The sequence below is a fragment of the Anas acuta genome, chromosome 16, assembly GCF_963932015.1.
Source record: "Anas acuta chromosome 16, bAnaAcu1.1, whole genome shotgun sequence".
Classification (NCBI taxonomy): Eukaryota; Metazoa; Chordata; class Aves; order Anseriformes; family Anatidae; genus Anas; species Anas acuta.
Genome location: NC_088994.1, coordinates 14918280 through 14940549, shown reverse-complemented (window position 1 = coordinate 14940549; position 22270 = coordinate 14918280). Strand labels below are relative to the sequence as shown.

Genomic DNA, 22270 nt, shown 5'->3' with positions numbered 1-22270 from the left:
GGGGGAAGCAGCCCTACAGCAGCAGTCTGAAGGATGCCCCGATTCACTCCTGCCCATCCCCTCGGTTCCCAGACACTTCCAGAGTTTTGACAGGGTGGAAGTTGCTGTCAGCCTCACTCTTTGCACTTTTCTTTCCACTTATTTTCCTGATTTTTGCTGGGTTCTGCAAAGAACTCCTGCAGATCTGTGCTGGTGTCCATGGGCACGTGCTGCAGGGTCCCTGGTGCCTGCTGGCTGGCACCGCTGGCAGCCTCGGGGCTGCGTGAAGCCTCCCACAACCTCAAACACTCCGTGGTGCTGCTGAGGATGCTTACCTCTGCGAAATAAACTCCATCCAGCAGCTAGTCCTTAGCAGACGGTGGTGTGAATACAGAAGCGTGGCAGTAAGCGTGTGCTGTGAAGTTTTTGGGGGGGAGGTGAGATGCCCCAAACCACCTTGCTCCTAGTGAAATGAATTCACACGAGGCTCCCGATCTGGGAAGCAGGTCATGAGTAATACCAAAGAGCAGGGCTGTGGCATCCCTCCGGCTTCAAACAGAGGTGGGAGGAAATCTGTCACCCTTCAGTCCCCCCGGTTATTTTAGCCGAGGAGAGAAGAGCTCCGTGTGTGTGTACGCTCGGAGGAAACAAGCTTCCCCTCTCGGTAGGCTGCTCTGATAATTTCTGAAAGTGCAGCGTTTGCTCTTGCAGAGCTCGCGAGCTGCTCGCTGGGAGCTGCTGCGCGGTGGCTTGGCCCTTGGGGACAGGACTGGGACACTAAATGCAAAGGGCATGTTCCAGGGGTGTCCTCTCCGTGCAGGTCTGCTGGGTTTTCCCTGCCTGGTGTCCTCCAGGAGGGGATCCCAGAGCTGCTGTGACACTGGTGTGTGCTGGAGGAGGGGGGGCTGCTCCTGCCCCGCCACCAGCTGGGGAGGGGACACCTTGGTAGCATGAACACACGCTAAATATTCATGCGCAAAGACTGTAAGCATCAAAAATCACCCGAACGGGGTCATTCTTGGGAAATCTGGAACACTTTGCGGAATTTTTTTGTGGACGCTTATGGATGGCACAAGCTGGAGTTGTAAGGAAAAGTGGTTGAATACACAACACAAGCCTAGCGGGGAGGTTACTCGTCCCTGCAAGGCTTCTGTGAGGTCTTGCTGTGGTTTTGCAGTGGGGACGTTGAGGCAGAGGAGGATTCGGGGCCAGGAAGGCCCAGGCCAACTGGCCGGGATGTGAGAATGAAATCTGGGACCCTTTAATCTGGGCATCCTGTGGTTTACCACTTATGGCTCTGTGTTTCAGATAACAGCTTCAGAAATGCCCCTGTCCACATTCCAGGGGTGTGGAGGGGTCAGGAAATTGGGCAGACCCCCGGCACACACAGCTCTGTGGAGGCCATGGGGGAAAGGAGAGGCTGGGAACGTGATGGGGCTCAGCCCCCTGCCAGCCCCTTTTCTGGGCTGCCCGGTGTGTTTTATAGCAGCAAGGAAATGCAGGTAGCTGTGAAAGAGTCTGGAAGCTGGTCTGGTGCAAAAAGATGTCAAGAAAGGATACAGAAAATTTCCAGCACAATTTTATTGAGGGAAGGGTGGCAGAGATCGCCTCCTCTGACCGGCCGTAATGCGGTGACACGCTCCGCAATATCTGCTTTTCATTTTGGCTTAGTTTAAAATAAAATACAATTTTCACCTGATTTAAAATACTTTTGATCTGCCTTTCATTGAACTTTTTTGCTTCAGAAAGAATAGATTAATAAACACTTTCAAATGGAAAAAAACATAGTTTGGAAAGGTTCCCCTTTCATCTTTAACGTGGAGCTTTAATGCTAACCTGGGTACGGGCTGGCTGTCCCTCAGTTCCTTTTGTCTCGCTTTTTTATCTCGACAACAATAAACTTGCTTTTATTGTGATCATGCTGGCCTTTACTGGTCACTTTTTTATTCTTTTTATTCTTCCTTCTTTTTTTTTTTTTTTTTTTTGAAGTCAGCACATTAAAAAAATTGCAGTGTTATTTTAATCAGACCAAATGAAAGAGCAAATCAGAGCGAGAACTTTAATCTGCCCCAAGCAAAACTGCCTTGTACATCTGTCATGTTGGGATTAGTGGAACTCTTTAAAGAAGCTGAAGACTTTTTAAACGAAGTATTAAACATTTGTGACCTGATTTCCATTCTTACAATATTCTCATTAATAAGAGTGCAGGCTGAAAGACATCTGTTGGGTCCTATTTGTTTTAAGAATATTAAAGAATAATAAGAATATCTGGGGGGGGATGGGGGACCTAAATGCTGTTTTTAGAGCCAAATGTCTAAGCTGCAGCCTTGCAGAGTGGTTCTGTGCCCAACTTGGGGCAGAGTGGTTGGGAAGGCAGTGAGGTTGGATGTGGTGTTGCTGGCTTTGCCTGGTGCTTCAGCACGGTGGTGTTTGGGGCAGCTCTCCCCATGGGCTGCCAGCTTTGCCGGGCTGCTGGATACGTGCCTGGTGCTCCAACATCCCCTTGGTGTATTTGTGGGGTGGGCAGGATGGACCCCAGCGAAGCCCTGCACCAGCTCCTCGTACCTTGCCTTGTGGGGTTGGATTTTGGGGTGGTGGCAGCATGGGGCTGCCAGGAAAGTGAGCAGGAAGGGAGTGCAAATGTCCTCCCTGGGTTTGCTGCTGGTGTTCTGCTTGGTGCTAATGCAGTTAAAGTAAATGGACCTTTAAAGGAGGGGGGGGGAAAAAAGCCAGGCGCGTGTTGGGCGTGTTGGGTAAACGACCTGCTGAAAGAACCCTCCGCTATTAACGCGGGTATATGGTTTAGGAGAAGGTTGCTGTCGCCTGCAATCTTTGCATCTTGTTTATGCTTGCTGGGTAAAATATTAACTAAAGCATCTGAACATAAAGTTCTGGTGTGAAAGAATATCAGCAGGGGAGAGCCATATGGTGCCAGCATGCTAACAAAATACCAAACGTTGGAGATTCCTTTTTGCAGAAGCCTGAAAACTCTCGTTCCCATCCATAATACATGAGTTCACGCCTTTGATTACGCTAAACATTAGTCCAAGTGGTACAGGAGTCTCTTTGGAGCTAACACAACTTAGGGCACGCGGTTCTCTTCCCTCTCTTCCTTCACATAAAAGAAATCGATGTCGAGCTGTTAAGATACAAATACCCAATATGCTGTAAGACAATATGCTTCCGAAACTGCTGCATAAGCTGCCTCTGCTCTAATTAAATATAAACTGCAGCGGGGACTCGGGTTTCTTCTGCTTCGTGCCTTCGCTTGAGACCATTTGGCACGCGTGCGGCTTTCCCTAGGCCAGCATCTGCAAGTCAAGCCTCTTCTGAGGAAGCCTCTCCCCCCTTGGTGGCACGCTCAGACCTTTTTGCTCAGCGTGGAGGACGGGACCGAGGGCTGTAATCGTCTCCTTGAGCCGCAGCTCGCGGGCGTGTTTACCTGAATGCTCTCTGCAAGCGTGGCAGTCAGGTGGATTCAACAGCAATGAATTAAACCCTGCATTAGGAGGATCCCCTGGTGAATATTATTATAAGGTACAAGAGATGGCTCTGGGGGAGCTTTCATGCACACGGTATTTAAAAACGGAGGCAAAACCTGTAGGTGACACTCTGAACGCTTTCGCATTTATTTTTTTTTTTAAACAATCCCACAAACCTGACAATTTGGTGCTGAGTAATTCTGCCTTGTGCTTGTCCCTGGGATCCCCAAGTGTGGCTGGTTAAGTTTGGTGATGAGTACTGAGTTACCTGCACGTGGAAACAGCTACAAGGTGTGGATTAACCCCCCAGCAGCTGGCTGGGATTAACCCACCTGGTGTCGGTGTTTTGGGGCTGGAGCCTTCCCAGCCAGGGGAAGGCAGCACAGGGGGTGGAGGACAATATCTGTTTGGCAGCTGGGTGTTTGGGGCCAAACCTGGCCTTTTAGTCACTTGTATCAGTGCCTGTGCCTCCAAAGTTGGCCCAGCTCAAGCAGCAAGGATGAAAAGTTTGTGCCTCTGCAAGGAGCCGTGGCCGTGAGCCCCAGCTGCTCCTGCTGATGCACACGTTTCTCCTCTGTAATCCTCAAGCTCTGCGTCTAGCAAGCTCCTGGCAAGTGGAGCTAAAGGTTTGTTTGTTGCCCTCAATATTTTGATGTAATTAGTCAGCGAGCAAGTAGCTGCTTTTGCCCAGAGAAATGCTCTCTGCAAGTACACAAGTGACAGGAGAGGATGAATGGCCTTCTGGAGGGAGCTGCTGGTTCAAAAAAAAAAAAAAAAGGGAAAAAAAAGGTGCCTGGGAGCCATGTTGTTGCTTCAGAAAGGAAAAAGACAGTCAAAACAGTTAACTTTGCCTGCAGCATCGCAGCAGAGCACGGGGTTGTCATCTCCTCTCACACATCCCCTGGAAACTTGTGGCTTCCCTCTGCAGAGGAGAGGCCCCTGGCCATGGGCAGGGTGCTGCGGTGCCATGGGGGTGCTGGGTGACAGCAGGAGCGAGGGGAGGGCAGGGGGGAGAAGGAGGCTTGCCAGGGTGTGAGCTAAACCCTGCCTGTGTCTGAGGCTTGGGATTTGGGTCTGTACCCCCCGTCCTGCAGCGTTTCCCATGCGCTGGGCTCAGCGTTGTGGCTAAGAGGTGCATTGAAGGGGGGCTCAGCTAAGCCAGAGGCTGGATGTGGGGATGGATGATGTGCAGACAGGCACCCAGCCACTGCCCCATCCTCCTCCCCGGGCATGACATTGCCCCTGCTTCTTATTCACAAGCAAGCCCTGGCTCCCATGGGCCAGGCGGAGAGGTGCCACTCGCCTCCATTTAATCCCAATTACACGGGGCTGCAGGAGCGCGAAGAGCGCTGCCAGCAGGGCTATAAACTCAGCATATCTGATGATTCCTTGCGAGCGAGTGGAGCTCAGCAGGCGACTGTCCTGGCGGGCCGTGGCACGATCCCAGCAGAGGGTCCTGGCTCGTGGTGGGCAGCGTGGGGACGACCCCGGTGCGCGCGCGGCGCTGCCGCTTCCCCAGGGGAGCTGTAGGCGCACGATGAGCTCACCTCCGCTCCTGCCTTATTGCTGCTGTCTGTTGGACTCCGCCTGACACACGCTTACGTGTCAAGTTTTCACTTCTTATAAGACAGCCGAGAGGAAAGGCTTAATATCGCAAAGACAAGCTGGCAGCTGGGAAGTAGCCCACTTAGTCATCTAGCCGTGCGTCACAGCGCTGCCAGCATCTTCCCCGGCTCCTCCAGGCAGCCTCTCCTCCGGTGCCTGACCTGCTGCTGCCTGCTGCAGACCCCCCCCCAGTGCAGAAAAGGGGCTGCTCCAGCAAACACCAGTAGCAGGACCTGGTCCTGTGCTGGGGACAGAAGGGCTCTGTCCCTTGGACACCTCTGTGCCTGGTTTGGTCACCAGCAGTGAGCCACATTCAGGCAGCAGCAAAATTATTTCCTTTTTTCTTTTTCTTTCTTTTTTTTTTTTTTCTTCCAGTTTTGTATTTTTGTTCCGAACCCCGGGGGCCCAAGGGTAAGCTCCCCAGGCAGATTCAGATTCACGTGGGCTGTGACAAATTCGCTGGGGTATTTCTGGAAGTTTGGAGCCCGGAAGGAACAAGAGTCATTGACAGACAAATCTATAGCTGGCAGATGACGGAGGAAAGATCAGTTTGTACCCCAGCAGTTTCTTCAGCTCTTTCCCTACATGCTGGGGAAATCCATGTTTGCTGTTCAAAAAAAGAAAGCACAGATCTAACAGACCTAAATGATGCTTCAGCCTGTCCCAGGAAGGCTGTCTGGAGTTAGTTTTTCCTCACTTGCAAAGACCCCCATTTGTTACCTTTGATTTAAACATTTGGCTTCCATCACTGTGCAAGCACAGTGCTCAGGTTCACTCCTCTTCTCTCTTGATATCCAAACTGGTGATGGAGCAGCTTGGACAAGGGGTGCTGTGAATCCCTGAGCTGTCTCAGTGCACCCAGCTCGATCTCTTTGCTATCCACCCACACTGGTAGACCCTCCCCGTGCAGGCACAGCACTGCTATGCGAGAGGGAAGGATCTGGCTCCAGCAATCACTGATGCCCCCCTTTACCCCTTGAGGAGCGAACGAGGTGGGTCTTGGAGCTGAAATCCCCCCGTATGGTTTGCTCCTCTCCATCACCTCCTTGTGGCCTGCTTCCCCACCACCTCTTTCCTTAGCCACCCCTCCCTCTACTCCTCATCCCCAGCAGCCCTAGTGCTGCACCTCTTTTCCACATGCACAAGGTTTTACGACACAGAAAACACTTTTGTGGCTTCACCCCGAGCCATCAGTTCATTTGTTTCAGCAGCGGCTCGACTCGGAGCTGCTTTCTTTCCCCTGACCCAAGACACACTTATCCAAAATCATCTCTAAAAATCCATCTGTGGTGAATTCTCCTGCTGGTGTTTCGACACATCGGCTCCATGGAAGCTTTCGATTTGGTATGAAAAGTAATTATTACCGGGGTGCAGTTTAGCAGTTATTTTTCACAGCACTGGTAAGGTTAAAAGAAATAATAATAATAATATAAGAAAGACTCAGCCAGAGTAACTGTCTGCAACATGCTATTTGCATTTTTAAGGAAATACTTCTTTGAGACAGCTTGGGTGAAAGGTCGACATTTGCATATAAATGGAAAAGAAAGTGTGTGGTGCTGGAAGTTACATCTATATTATTTTCTCAGCAGTGAGCTGCTGTTTCGGCGATTAAGGGACGCAGTTTGCATTTGGCTTTTATTGAATAGAGAAGGTACCGGGAAAGCCAAATTAGAACAAAATAATGAGGAAAATGTGCAAGAAGAAAGGAGCGGCATCCTGTGCCTTGCTTCTCGGAGATGCGCTCTGCATGCCTGACGTGTTACACGCCCGTTTGCACATGCTTTGGGCACGAGCACACGTCTGAGCACGGCTGCCTCTGTGCACAAAGGGATGCAGGAGTGGTCCTGTTGTGGAAGAGTGTGGCAGAGGAGGGCCCTGGCACTCCCAATTTGGAAAGGAGAAGCCAGGGCTTGCTTGGTTTTTGTCCAGGCTCAGGTATGTTCAGCAAGGAAGGTGCAGCTCCTGAGACAGCAGTAGGAAAATCCGCACTTTGGGCAACCCGTAAGGGCTGGAAGGGTGAGGGCAGGAGGGAGATGCCCGTCCTTCAGACCTAGCTCTCATCTCGGTGGGGTCAGCGTCTGCTTTTCCAGCCCCTGCTGTTGCCCTGGCCCTTGGGAACCCCAAGGGAGTCCTCTCGTGGAGGATCTCACCACTTTGCTTTTGCTGTTGTGGTGGCCTTGCTCGCCACGCTGAGGGTGCCTCGTATTAACAGCGACAAGCCAAGGAGCTGGGGATGGATGGGACGCTGAGGAATGTTCACTCTTTCTATTCTTTTTGATCCATATATTTAAGGAACAGTGCACAAACAGTGATATTACTGTGGGCATGCAGCATTCCTTCTCTTGAAGAGTTCACAGTGATGCAAGGATGGAAAGCAAAAAGCCCCTACACCTTCTGCAGCACCGTGTGCCGTCCTTCTGCCAGCCAGCAGGAAAAGGAAAATGAAAAAGGCTCCAACAAAAAGCCTTATTAACTGGCTGTGAACACTGGAGCATGAATATTGCTCTTAATGAGGAGAGGCTGTGGCCTCATTTGCTTTCTTTGCGTTGGAGGTGTGCTGAGAGCTTCAGCCCCTGCAGCTCAGGGTGAGGCCAAAGGTGGGTCCTGGTGCTCGGTGCGCAGAGCTGCTGGGTCTGGGGGTGGTGAGATGGCAGGGGGGTGGTGGATGGATGGACAGGAGCCTCCTGGGCTTTGTCTGGTCCTGGAGAAGGGATCCCAGGCAGGGTGCTGCTGGGTGGCCCCGGGCACTGCAGCAGGCAGAGCTGGAGGGAAGGTGGCAGCACCAGACACCTCCGAGCCCCACTGGTGCAGAGCAGGTTGGTCACACGTGCTGTGCTGCAAGCATCGGTTCAGCAGTGAGAGCACCAGAAAGACTTGATCCAACCAAAATCCAAACCTTTCTTTTCCTTTGTGTAATGGAAAAGGTCAGTGTGCATCGTGGATTTTGTAACCTTTGATGCTACAACGTGTGGTTTGGTAGCAGAGCGCATCAAACCAATGCTGCCTGTCTGCTGGGGCAGAGGGACCAAAAATTCATGCACCCAGTGGGCTGCTGGGGCTCTGCATGGCTGGGGTGAGCAGTGTGGCTGAGCAGGAGACCAAGATGTGGGTGAGCTGCCCTGGAGACCAGCCCAGGGTGTAGGAGCCATTTGTATCCCTCATCAAAGGCGCTAATGTTTGCCAGCTTGCTTTAAATAAGAGCCACAATCAGAAGCACGGGGCTGCTGTGGTTCTGGCACGCAGCAGCCTCCAGGTGCCGGGGGAGGACGAGCATCTCTTGGCATTTGCTCCCTGCTCACCAGTTCCCCACTTTCCTGCTGGTGTAGTGGTGGGGCCAGCTCCCTGCAGCTTTATAAGAAGGAACTGTCTGTGGATCCTACATCTGTCCTTTCGCAGAGATAATAAACTCTTTGGGGTTTGTCCGGGGAAGCTCCCCATCTCCCAGCATCCAAGCTCAACATCTGCTTGGCAATGGCTGAGCTCCTTTCCCAACCTGCTAAATAAAAGTATCTTTAGGTCAACCACCGAGCAACACAGACCAACCTGCAATCTGGCCGGCCCTGCTCCATCTCCCATCCATACATTCAGTCTAATTGATTATTAAATCATATTTGCTGATAAGTGCGAGATGTAATATCTATTATACAGCTGTTAAGCCCCAATTAATATGTTTTAACGATCAGTCATTTACTGTGCAATATACAATTAACATCCGGTATTAAATCTTGAATTAAATGCATGTTTGGGAAGCTAAATTTGGAGCGCTGAACGTGGCTGCGCTGCAGTAAACAGTGATCATCGCATGGAGTAGACAGTGCTTCTGTGCTGTGACTTCTCTTGGAGATCTTGGGCAGCACAATTAGTAACTGAAGGGTTTTCTCCAGGCAAATGCAGCCCTGCACCGGGCTGTTTGCCCCGAGGGCTATCAGAGGTGCTGCTGAGAGCTCCCTGCCTTTATTCTGTGCTCTCGGGTGCAAGCGTTGGTGTGCGGGTGTGTAGTGGCAGCAAAAGCAGCAGATTGTGTGTTCAGCCACCTCCACAGAGTTTTTCCACCCCATGCCATCGCTGTTCCTCAGTGTAGCTGCAAAGGAACCTGCGGAGGCATTCAGGGACCTAATGACGAGATGGAAAACTCCCGTATTTCCTTGTAAACCTGGCAAAAGAGCCAAAATCTTTCAGCATGTGGCTGAGACTGTGCGTTTCCCTTCTACAATGGCATGTGCAAGCTGCAGCTCGGTGCAGGGGTTTGTTCTCCCTCTGGCTGGCAGGGAAAGGTGCCCATTGCCTCGAGGAGTTTGGGTGCAGAGAGTGGTGATTGTGGTCAATGCGCTGCAAAGTGTTATCCCCGTGAGCCACCAAGTGGTGTGGAGGCACGGAAATGATGCAAAATTTGGACCTGGGACTTTTTTATTCATGTGAAAGATGGGGTCCAAAGGATTTGTCCCAATTTGGGACAAATTGGGGTCCAAAGGATTGGTCCAAATTTATCCCAAGGAGCAAGCCCGTGTCATCTAGCAGGATGCAGAGCGCCTGGGCTGAAGGACCCAGCACAGGGTCCCTTGTGAACACAGCGCTCACCTTTCCCGTGAAAAATGTGCCCGAACAAAGATGAAGAAAAATCTCCCCCTCTTCCTCTTTCTTTCCTCGCACTTGGGGGAGCAAATGAAGATTGATATGTTTTTCTTCTGGTCTTGCGGTTAAAATATGCGGCGATGCATCTATGAGGAAACGAAGCCTTTCCCCCATCTGTTCTCCGAGAGCCCCGTCTCTCACCCCGTCGCTTTGCCGGAGCAGCTGTAACCCCGTGCAGGGGCAGCTCCGGAGGCACGGCCGTGCTGCTCTGCCTGCAAGGGGGCTGCCCTGTGCTGCCTCCCAGAAGCCTCCCTCCATGGCCACCTTGCTTTCTGCTCACCTTCTGCACTCCCGAGTTTTATATGGGCTTATTTTCGAGGGAAATATCTGCTATTCTTTGGAGTTTTTTTTTTTTTTTTTTCTGGAAAAATGATGATTTCTCTCCTTTTAAAGTGAAATACTCCAAAGTCTGATCCACCTTCTGACTTGCGTGTGGTCTCCCTCCAAAGTTCCCAGATTTTCCTTTCTGGACTTGATGAGGGTGACCAGAGGTTTCAGAGACCTTGCTCTTTCGTGTCATGGTTTTGCACATTTTTCAGTGCTTTGGTTCACAACCGCCCTTCCTCGGCGGTTATCTCTGAAGGAGAGGAGGGGACAAACAGATTCAAGGCTTGGGAAAAAGCTCTTTCAGAAGAGGACACGGTGATGTTTTGGCGATGGACTGACATAAATGTTGATGGGGAAACATGATCTTTTTACTGAGTGACCCAGACAGTGGGCACAGAGGATGGGCGCAGTGGAGGAAGGCTGGTTACCTCCTTGGGATGTGAGCATCGGGCTGTGACCTCCCGGACAGGCTGAGCATCTAGGGCTGCTTTTCAAGGGAAATGTTTTTTCCCAGGAGGGGAGCTCAGAAGGGCCGGTTCCCTCGGGGATCTGCTTCCCGTGCACAAAATCTGTCATTGAAGGCAATATCCCACATCTCAGCTTGGGTGGTCCAGGCAGGGTTAACAGGAGTGTCCTTCACATAAACGCGCTGCCTTTCTGCTGAATCCAGGTCTGGAGGCAAGGGGAAAGGGCACAGCCAGCACGTGCAAGCTGATCCCCTCTGGAGACCGGAGAGATGCATTTAAGCAGCACAGAGGAGAGGAAATCTGATTCTGGTGGTGACGGCTCAAATGGCCACGGCAGCTCCGGGCTGGGAGCAGTGGCTGGAGGGTGCTGAGCTGGTGGGGAGAGCCTGGCCCCATCCCCTCCTCTTTACCCTAGGTCCAAAGGCACGGGATGTGATGGGAAATATAGCTGGCACCTTGGTCTACGTTTACCCCAACAGCTCCAGGGCTCATTCTTAGCCTCCTACTTAGGGAAATGTTTCCCTTCAGACAAGCAGTCAGGCCATAATGTCCCATGTAAGTGCTTTAGAAACATCTTTTATTATTATTACTTGATGCCCTCACCCCCGTTCTCCTTTCCTCTGTCCCTTTTTTAGTTTCTCTCCCACATTATGTTTCATTTTTTATCATCTGCCTGGCCATCTGTGCCTCCCCACTTCCTTTCCTTGGAGCTTCTCTAAAGGAAAATAATTTTTCAGCAGCTCCTGGATTTTGTGTCCAAGCCCTGTGCCTTTCTTGGGGATCCAGGCTGGACACAGTGCTTTAGACAGGATTTAGAGCAGAGTCTCCAACACAGATGTTTTGCCTGTGAAGCCTAGAAAAGCCCCCCTAAACTTCTCTGCTGGCTTCAGAACAATTTCATAACAAATGCATGAAGGTGACTTTCACAGTCATCGGTGCCGGGCGCTACCTTGGGCTGTGTGTCACTGCGGGATCGAATTATCCCAGCCTTTCAACGTGCTCATCCTTGCAAGAGCACCGTGGGATGTGGTTGTTCCTTAATATCTTGTAGATAAAGAACAGGCACAGGCAGGGCTGGGTATTTCCCTTGGTATTTGTCGTGCGTTCTCCTAAAAGCTGCTCGGTGGCAGAGCAGCTCTGAAGTCACTCAGCTGGTGTCCTGCACGCTCAGCAAGTTACCCGTGATCCTTATCCGTTTCTGAAAGCCCGTCTCAGGTTTCCTTCAGTGCCTGTTAGCCTTCTGCCTGCTTTCGCTTAGAGATCACCCAAATAATAGACACATCGAGGAAGCATGGGAGCCTGCTCTGGCATCACGCAGGGAGCCCAGAGCTGCCCTGGGCTCTTCTGCAGGCTGTTAGCACCCGCGATGGATGCGCTTCCCCAGCTCCCTCCTGCTGGGGGATGCTCTCCTTCCCCTCGCCTTGCTGCTGGAAGATGAATGGAGCGAGGCTTGGAGAAGAGGCAGTAAATTATTCACTGCTCAATGCCACAGGGAGCCGCAATTAAAGATTGAAGGGGAAGGCTGGTGGCGGCGGCACCCAAAGCAACCCTGGCTTGCCAAGGTGAGCTCTGACCCTGGGGACCTGGAGTCTGGGGGCGAACATTTTTCATCTCATTACTGCAAACAGGAGGGGAAGACCCACAGCACAGCTCCTGCTGCTGCAGCAGGGCTGGTGCCTGCCCCTCGGATGTGTTTGAAGTTGTGTAAGAGGAAGGGAGAGTGCCAAGCATCAGCTTGTAAAGTGCGTGCTTCCCAGGGCTTTCCCTTGCTCTGCCTCCAGGAGCTGTAACCTGAATATCCTCATTTTGAATCTTCACCATGAATCACTGCAGTGCACTGCTCCCAAAAAGCTGGTGGTGCCCAGAGTTGTCATGGAAAACTGCACCAGGAGCAGGGACCCTGCTCGGCTCCCAGCGATGCCCAGCAGTGGGTCCCATCTGCTGCCTTGGATGTGTAAAATTTCTGGGAAAGAATAAAAAATAACTTTATCTCTGGAAAGAGAAAAAAAGAAGGTGTGAGGGTAGAGCATGTGGAGAGGCTTTGCAAGTTGTCACAGGCACTACAAGGCTGCTGGGCTGCTGCTGGTGGCCACCGTGGGCAACCTGCAGGCTGCAGTCACTGCTCCTGTTGGTTTTTCCATCAAAAGACCAAAATGAACAGCATTGTGCAGAGCCTGCAAGAGGCTGAGGGCACCCATGGGTGCTTGGCTGCTGCATGGGAGCTCGCCAGGTCTCTGAGCCTTCTTTTACCCTAACTGCAAAGTCTCCATGGTCAGGACTCGTGGCCCCGGAGTGTCACCAAGGGGTCCTGCTCAGGGCATGGAGACCCCCGGCATGGTTTAAGTGCCCGTTTAAATAAAGCAGGAAATAAAAATGCCATTTTCACCTCTGGCTGATGCTGCCAAAGCGGTGCCAGGCTGACTTCACCTCCTGACCCCGTGTTCCTCTCCCCCTCCCTAGAAAATGAGTTTCGGGGCGAGCTGCTGAACCAGAGGTGGACCTGCGGAGAGAAGATCAGCAGCTGCGAGGGAGCCGCCAGCCTGCACGGCACACGCATCAAGGTGAGCGGAGAGCCCTTCCTCCTCCACGAGCATCCTCTTCCTCGCTGTGATGATAACAGGAGAGGGCTCTACGGTGTCACAGCCCTCGGGGACCAGCTGGGCCAGGGGGATGGAGCCTTTCTGGCACCCAAACCACAGGCAGGAACTGGGCGGCTCTGTCTCCTTGTTAAAACCGAGCCTCCTGCGTGGTGCGTGCAGGCAGAGAGGCTTCCAGCTGGTGAGATTTGGCTTCGGGGCCAGTTATTTAAATCCTTCCCTTCCTCTCCGGTGCCATCCTTCAAGGACAGCTCAGGATATTTAGCTCGGTCCCAGGCCCGTTAAAAGAGGCCCTTTCTGTGAGGGGCCGGCTGGTCGGAAGAAGCCCCTCGCGGGCCAGGTGAAGCCGTGGTGTGCGCCGAGGGGACAAGCGAGGCATTCATCCTGCCCGGCCACAGAGCTGCCCATTTACTGCTGCAGCTGGGGCTGCTGAAAGGGCTCCAGCCCGCGCTGTCAGAGCCTCTGCCAGCAGATGAGGAAGCTTTATTTAAGCACAGAACGGGGCTGCTCGTTACACAAGTGATGCTTCCTGCCTGATTTTGGACTCTTGGTAATGAAGCACAGGCTGGGACAGACGGACAGACCCCCAGGGCAGTGGAGGGAGCCCTCCTTGGGTGACTGATGTTAGCCACTCATCCTCGGTCCCCAAATAAATGGATCCCCAGGAAAAGTCCATATCAGCAAAAATCCCCCCTTAGAAGCATCCTTCTTGGCTAACAAGCTGTCAGCTGCGTGCAGGTGTCGCCAGGAAAGCTCACACCTTCTTAGAAAGCAGAGTAAGCAGTTGTTGCTATATTTAAAAGCGGCTCAATTAAGGCTTTTCTATTGAACCTGCCAAATAAGCACTTAGATTAGATTTAATAAGATTGTTGTATGTTAATAAAGCGATGATTACAAAAGGTAACGTGCCTAGTACCTGGTGCTCATCTAGTGCTCTGCCTCTGCCAAGCACGTTGCTGATATTAACCATTTCTCTCAACCCTTACCACTCTGCCCAGCTGTGCTTTAACACAGGGAACCTGGTCTGGGGCCAGGAGGAGCTGGGAGGGGACATCCAAAGTGGGAGCAGGATTTGGGGTGGTCCTGCAAAGCCAGGTCGTGCTGAGAGCACCAAATAAGCACGAGCTACATTTATATGTAGCTTTCCATGGTAGTTAAGGCTCGTAACCTACAGGATGTGCAGCTTGAAAGGGCAATCAGATGTGGGACACTCTAATTTATTTTTGTCCCTAAAGAAGTCTGGGTGCAGGATAAAATTTCCTTTGACAGGTCTGAAATGAGATCTCTGAGGAGCAGCAGGGAGAGGTGCTCCCTGCACGCATCCAGCTGCGTCTGTCTGCCCAGACACTCCTGCTTGCTCTTGTCCTGGCCCCAGCAGCTGGAGGAGAAATGAGCCTTTTTCTCCCAAATCTCCATTCCCCTGTGCTTTGGAGAGCTCCCTGGCCCAGTGAAGGCTGGCAGCTGCTAGGACAGGTAGGGCTGGCGGTGACGGGGCCGCCAGAGCCCCTCGTCAGAGATGTGCTCTCATAGTCTCGCTTCAGCAACTGCCTCAGCTCGTGCCACTTGAGGATAATCTTATGAAAATGGCAGCTTATTACCGAGCCTGAAAACAATGGGGTTGAGGAACTGCAATTTTTTTTTTCCCTCCCCCCACCCCTCCTCTTTTGGCACGAGAGCCGTTTGCGCATACCGAGCCACTTAGGTCTCTGTGCGCCTGAAATGGCGTTTGGATTGCATGTTGTAGCACTTCCAAAGAGTCAAGAGGAAAGTAGATGTCAACTTAAACTGCTGCCCGTGAAATCACCCCAGCCTTGAATGCCGGAGCCGCAGAGGCACACGGTGCAGCTGTGGCTGTGCCAAACGTGATGCTCTGAGCATCTTTTCTGGTCCGCTTCACTCGTGCGGAGGATGCCTCTGCTACAGAGCGTTAGCGCTCTGTAAATGTTTAATTTGCAGCATTGCTGTTGTTTTTCTTTTTTTGGGGGGGGGTGGGTGTAGAACCCCTTTTGCAAATGAAAACTGGCAGCACAGCTGAAGGAGGCTGGTGGTGACAAAGCTACAGGTTTTAATTTGGGGGAGAGGGCGGAGGTACAAGCTGTGGTTTTGCAATTAAAGATGTCAAGGCGAAATCCTCCCCCGGCTCGGAGCACAGGGTGGCCTTTCTCGGCAGCAGCGAGAGAGCAGAAGGCAGAAGGTAGCTTGTACAGCTGAGGACGGGGCTCTCCATAGGTGAAACGTCAGGAGGATTTAAATCAAGCAGCAGGGGAAGACCCTAAAGGAGGAGGGGGAAAAAATAAACAGCCCCAGAGTGCGGTTATAAAATAGTGCCTGGGAGCTACGGGGCTGCTGCGGAGGCTTTCAGCCACTTTCAGCGCTTTTTAAAAGAAGAGCGAGACTCTTGAGCAAAGAGTTTTTCTTCCTCCATCCCCTCTTTATTTATTCTTTAAAAATTAATAGCTAGAGAAGGTGCAGCGGGATGGAGCCCTCTGTATTTCCTGCAGTGGGCGGTGATGCCATGGCACTTGGCAGAGGGGGATGTGGAGACCCAGATCCAGGTCTCTCCACCCCTGTGCAGCAGCCAAGGGGGATCCTTGTGGGGTTAAAAATAAAACTTAAAATAATCAGGCCAGGCCATTCAACCCTGTTTTTGCTGCCTGACTTGGGTTGGCCCCATAGCCCTCCATGCTGGCATCCAGCTGGACACTGGGGCTAGCTCGGGCTGGTGAGGCAGCCCCCAGGTCCAGAGGGAGCTGGGGGACCACAATGCAAATTAATCAGAACGTTAATTGTCCCTGGTGAGAGCCTGAAGGAGTCTGACTGCTGGGATAAGGTTATTGGTGGTGGTGTTTCCCATTCACCACCCTTCCCTTAACTCATCCTGGCTTTGAACCCAGCACCGAAATGGGGCAGAGGGAACTGGGCTGTCCTACCCTGCATGACCCAAGAGGAAAAACCAAGAACAAAACCACCATTCAACCCTTCTGTAAAACATCATTTCTTCATCATTTTCTCCCCTACCTGCTGAGCAAATCTCAGTTTTGTTTTCTAATTGAGCAGAAGCTGTCTGCGTGTCCCTCAGCCCCAGCTTCACGCAAAAGGCTTTTTTTGCAGCATCCGCAGATAGGCGCTGATGGAAGTTCTGCTGCTTCCAGAGTAAAATAAATATTCCTGCTGAATCCTCACCTCTCTTTGGCCAGCTGAAGGCTTTTTCAGCGTGTTTATTTTCTCTGAGCTCCGCGCTGCTCTTGAATACATATAAAGTATTACTGCTGACCGTGGGGAATTTCAGCATGGCCCTTAATGGGGGATTTGCATAGAGCTGTCGAAGCCCCGGCGCACCTGGGTGTCTGGGCACGGGAGGCTTCAGTGGTTTAATGTTAACGCCTCAGTCTGCCTTCGGAAAATAAATGTGTATTAAGATGAGAAAGGAGATGAAAATATCAACCGTGTAGGTGCTCCGTAAAATTAAACTTCGGATCCGTTCCGCTGTTCCCGCACCTTATTGCTGTAGTTTTGGCAGCAGAGCCAGACAGCTACTGCACCAGGAGGCTTTTAAAATTCACCTGGTGCTCGGGTTAAACTGGCTTCCAAGTTTCTCTCTCCGAACCTCATTGATTTAGGTGTGCAGCATCAGGACACCATCGGTACTGTTTGTATTGTGTCGGGAAGTTCCTTAGCGCACGGCAAATGTGGTAAGAAATTGTCCCTGCACCAAAGCACCTTCAGAGAGAAAAGGGCAGGAGGGAAAAGAAGCCCAGGGGAGGAATGGATGCTCTCCAGGTTACCCCGCCTGGCAGTGACAGGCCATGAAGCTGAGTCCTGATGTGAGCATCCTGACCCAGTGCAGGGTCTGGTGTCTGCCTGATTCTGTGCTTTTGGCTTGGGAAATCCTCTTGGTGCGCAAGAGAGCATCCAGCCACGAGGCGAGGAGGGGCTGCACAACCCCTGCCTAGTTCTAGCTGCTCTAACATGCACCGAGGCCAGCACCTGGGAGCAATAATTTATTTTCAGGTTTCCTTACCAATTAATCGTGTGCTTGTGCATGCAGGGTTTTTGTTAGGAACCAGACTTAGGAAGAAAGGACCCTCCTGACCCTTCCCCACAGACCCTGTGCTCTCATTGCCCAGGGAAGACAGTTCCACCTTGAAAGAGACGTTGAAGGCAATGTGAAGAATTGCTCTGTTGAGGTGTTGTGGTGTAGAGAGGAGCTTGGTGTTAGCTCAGGTGTGATATCGAATTTTTTTTTGCAGATCTCTCCCGTTTATAAGCAAACAGCCACAGCCTGGCCCACCTGCTTGTCATCCAAGGGCAGGTTTAAGAAAACTGAAGTTTTGCCCTGTGTTGCCCTCAGTCCCAGCCCTCCCTCTGGGCTCTTTTGAAGACAGGCTGTGAAACCAGAGCCACGTCCATCAGCTCCACTGGCCGCGCAGCCAGCACGTCACAGGCACTGCCTGCAGCCCACCCTGCTCTCGCTTTGAATAATTTATCCGCAGGAAACCCGTATTGCCAAGGCACCAGCCCAAAGCGTGCCAGTTCCCTGGGAAAACTGTCAAAGGGAAAAAAAAAAAAAAAAAAAAAGCCCTCTCTGAAATTCATTTTGGTTGAACGCAGGCTCCCAGCAATCAAACGTATCAGGCGCTTTGTCGGCGCGCGGCGTTAGCTCGCTCAGCGCACGCCGGCTTTGAAAGGCTCATAAATGTAATGAAGTCCCTTTGACACCTGCTCCTCTCCGCACTTTAAACGTAAGCCATTGGTCCGCAGGGAACCGGGGCTTTAAAAATAGAAATTATAGTAATTGTCTGCTGTGTTATTGGGAAGATTGTAATAAACGCGGAGCACAACACCGCGGTGCCACGAGCTGAATGCTGACAGGATGCATAAATTGCTCCAGGTTTTGATTTTTTTTTTCCTTTTCTTGAGCGTTTCTATCCAGCAAACCACAGAAATGAAGGTGTGTTGGTGCCTTGCTGCCAGAGGGAGGCAGTGGGAGGGAGAGAGGCGCTGGGGAAACTTCAGCCCTCGCTTTGAGGGGTTTCCAGCTGTGGTGCCCCATCGGCTGGGACCTCCATCCCCAATCCCTGCCTGCCAAGGATCCATCCAGACAGTTTCAAGGTGCTCGTAGGGTCTTGGAGGCACCTACTGTGTGTGAATTGTCCCCACCAGCAGTGGGGCAGCTCCCATGTGTGTCCTGTCCCACCTCCATTGGGGTACCAGAGGGTTTGCTTTTGAGTCTCCTCGTTTTGGGGTGGCACAGGAGCTGGTCTCATCCATATGAGACCTGTAAAGGATGCTCCAAAGAGCACATGCCAAAGAAAATTTGTTTTTATTGCATCAAATTGCACTCAGAAATCCTTTTCCCCCCTTTTCTCTCTTTCCCAGGAGGAAATCTCCTGGAGTGTAATGCTCTGCAATAAAACCTAAATCATCTCCCCGGTCTACCCGGATCCCATTCACCTCCCTGCTCATACCCTGATCCTCCACACCCCATTGGCATTTGCTGCCAAACACACCCAATGACTCAGATTTTGTGACATTGGGATTTTCATCCCTGCTGCGGGGCTGCACAAAGAGATTTGGGCTGCCCGCACAGGAGTGGCTGCAATCGCCTTGGGGCAGGACAAGGGCAGGAGACGAAATCAGCTCTTGGGCCCCTTCAGCAGCTTCCCTGAGAAGCTAATTGCAGTGCCACTTCTGTTATCCCGGCCAGACCTTCTCCCCTCACCTGGCCATCCCCTCCTTTTGCTGCCACCTCAGGCAGGGCTGATCTCAAAGCTCCCACCTCCGCCACGGTGCGGGCACGGAGACAGCGCCGCAGCCACGCGCTGCTGCATTCAGCCCTCCGCTACCTTGTGGCACGCTGTGATGTTTAATTAATAGCGAGTGCTTTGAAGTCCCTGGCGTTACTTATTCATGCCCATATTCCCCGCAGACCCTCCCGTTTGATGTCCATGTTGCAGAGGTTATTTAGATGCACCCTCTGTGTCAAATCTGAGCACAGCGGAGAGGTTGCTCTTTAGAGCTCTACATGAGAAGTTGCCCTTCCCGGGCACAAGATCAGCTTGACCCAATATTCAGAGATTTCTGAAGGCTGAGATGTGCTGGCTGCTCCCTGAGTTGCTCACAGTAGTTCTGAATTACTGGGTTTGGTGTAAATACAGGGAATTTTGGTCTGGCCTTAGGAAGGGAATTGTTTGCCTCTGTCGGGGTGTTTTCACCTGCCTGTTCATCCCTCCCTGGCACCCCCAGCAGGGAGTCCTTGCTGTGCCCTGGGTTGGGGAAATTAATGTAAGGCTGCTAAATCTGGCAATCCAAAAGGAGATTGTGCCTTCTGCCTTTCAAATGAATAACTTTGGGTTGAAAGATAAAAACAATGCAAGATTTGTCTATCTCAGGTGTTTACCCAGAGCAACAGCCATGTGTGCAAATTGCCTTTAATGATAGTTTTCACGTTGTCTTTTAACCAACACCTTCTCTTTCCATCCCAGATGAGTTTAGAAAATGACGATAAGAGAGCACGCACGCGATCGAAGTCTATCAGAGGTGAGCAGCTGATCATCCCCCTGCGCGGGGAGGTGGTACCCGGGCTCCCTGCACTTTGCTTGTTCCAAAAGGGCTTTGGTTTGTCAGGTCCAGGCTTTAAATCACACACACTGCCTCTCCTCCAACCCCACTGAGATTTGTCCATGAGCCCGGAAAACTCCCAGCTACAAACCTTTACAGCGCCTCGTAATATTTAACCCTCCCTCCCTGCTTCCCTCATCCCCGCTGCCCAAAGAAAAAAAAAAAAAATTAAAAAGCAAAAAGCAAAAGCCCTTTGCATGCTTTGCTTGATGGGGATCGCAATCGCTGTAGCTTCAGATCAGCTCCCGGGGCTTTCATCATGCACACTCTGCCAGCGGCTTTGAAGTTGTACATCTGAGAGCGCCTGGCAGAAGTAGTGCATGCTGCAGAAGCAAACAGGGCTGTCTCCCGGCAGGGACACGAGGACAAGTGACTTGTTAATGCAAAGCTTGATTGATATTTATTTTCCACCTTTAAAAAATTGCTCAGTTCGCTCTTCACGTGTTTCCTCTCCGGGAGGAGGCGAGGCGGTCTGGTGCAGAGCACGGTGCATCACCTCGTGTGATGGGCACAGGGCATCCTCGCAGTATTTATTCCTTCTTGTGGACGTGGATTTGATTAATTGCGAAGGTGGCTGGCAGCGAGGGATGAATGGGGCTGGTTGACATGAAGCGGGAGGGCTGCAGGGGTTGCAGCTTCATGCACGCAGCTGTGCTGGCCCACCTCGCTTTGTGCTGGCCTGCCTTCCTCCTTGCACTTTTCAGCATCTTTTTTAAAACCCAAGGAAAAACCAGATGCTGCCAATTGTGCTGAATCAAGCTGGATTATGTGGGTTTTATTGTCTTGCTGCACGTACCTAAAAGTGCTCGCTCAGGTTGCTAATGAGAGCAGCCCGATTCTATTTATTTTCTCACACCCTGCCTTCGCCACACTTGAATCTGGGTTTCTGGATGTGAAAAGGTAATTTATCGAATATACCGTGGGATTTGCCACTGCCTCCAGTTTGTTGAAGCTTGTGAGTCATCCCACCGGGAGCTGGATCCCAGGAAACCCAATTAGCTCAAACAAATTGAGCAAACGTGTTATGGTTTTTAGCTTGGGCAAATTTAGCTTGTGTTGTATCTTTTTTTTTTTTCCCTCCTGATTATTTGGATTTCTGGCTGAATGGAAGGTTTTTGGCACCGACGCGATGTTGGTGTATGTTGTTACTGTAAGCAGTGGGATGTCCTCTTAGCCACGAGTGGGGGAATAATCCCTATCCCCCCCAAAACTATTGTTCACTCTAAAAGCCAAATGTCTGAGCATAAGGATTTCCAAGGCAAGCGTATGATGGCACGTAGCAAGCATTGGCAGAGTGGGTTGTCCTTTCTTGCCCAAGTGGGATGCCTCTGGGTGCAATAGGGATGGAGCAGCTGTAGGAGAGCATCCCCCAGGGAGGGGAGGTGCCCCACGAGGGCTCGGCCCCTTGATGTGTTTTTGACCATGTCTTTGTTTCCATTGCTGCCTCCTGCCCCTTCGGCCAGTGCCCACGGAGCTCATCGGCCAGGAGGTGAGGTAAGGACCCTGCTCCTCCTCCTCGGTGGTGGTGGGAGGGATGGAGACCCCGGGCTGGGGTCAGCTCGGGTGAAACCCTGCTGCTGCTGGCCCATCTGGGGACCAGGGTGTGGGGAGCAAATGTGTGGGACTTAGAGGGTGGAGATCTTGCTGGAAGGCTTATATGGGACCAAAGAGCCTCCATCTACCTTTTGTCCTTCCCGGTGTAAACCCCAGCAATGCCTGATGCCCCTATTTTCTGTAGGGTGTTGTCTTTGATTATCTTACAACATAGCAGGATTTCTTTTCCGTGTAGTTCCCATCCTCCCCTTGCCCCCAAACACAGCCACGTCACATCACTCCTCGTGCCAAATGCTCCTCCTCCAGCCCTGCGTCCCCTGTCAAGCCATGGAGGTCTCGTCGTCACTCATTTAGCAGCGCTGGCATGCGAGCAGCAGCAGCCCAAAGAGCTGGAGCGAGCCTTTGCAGCCCTACAGAGCTTCTCATTATAAATAACAGCCTCCCCCACCTCTAAGCTGCCTTTAAACCTCGCGCAAGGGCTTAGGCAAGAGGTAGGAGTCTTTAACCTGGACGGGCGCTAATAGCAGGGGCTGCCTTTCCGCTAGAAAGCCGTGCGTGTCAAAGAGTAATTGGACCTTAACCAGCCCCAATCTCAGCGCGTTTCTGCTCCTCCGCTCCCCGATTGCTCTGGAGAGATGGAGGAGCGAGTGGCAGGCACGCCACTTCTCCAACTTTTATTGCTGAACACTTGAGTGGAGGTGGTAATTGGAGCAGGTGACATATATAAGGGGCAGGACGGAGCGCTCCACAAAGCCATCTCTTGCAGCTGTCACCTAATTGCCTGATTAACTGGACGATTAATCGACTAATTGGAAGCAGGGCAACGTCTGCATGACAATAAGCGGCCCTTTTGTCAAGCAGATGAAGGCTTCAGGGAGAGGGGAGCAGGTCCGGCAGTGGCTGTGGCAGGGAAGGAGCGAGGCTTTCACAGACCCCAGAGGCCCTTTCTGCTTCTGGGACCCCAGCCAAAATGCGTGAAACCCCCCTGGAGAAGAGCAGGGACAGA

The 22270-nt window shown here is 51.8% G+C and overlaps 1 protein-coding gene across 1 annotated transcript in view; it reads left to right on the top strand.

Moving 5' to 3' along the window:
• MYT1 (myelin transcription factor 1) overlaps positions 1 to 22270 on the top strand; it is a 63889-nt gene that overhangs the window by 7931 nt on the left and 33688 nt on the right. The window contains exons 2-4 of the mRNA XM_068700562.1: positions 12953 to 13053; positions 19575 to 19629; positions 21174 to 21204. Of these exons, the coding sequence (XP_068556663.1) occupies positions 12953 to 13053; positions 19575 to 19629; positions 21174 to 21204 (187 nt within the window). The remainder of the gene's footprint in view (positions 1 to 12952; positions 13054 to 19574; positions 19630 to 21173; positions 21205 to 22270) is intronic.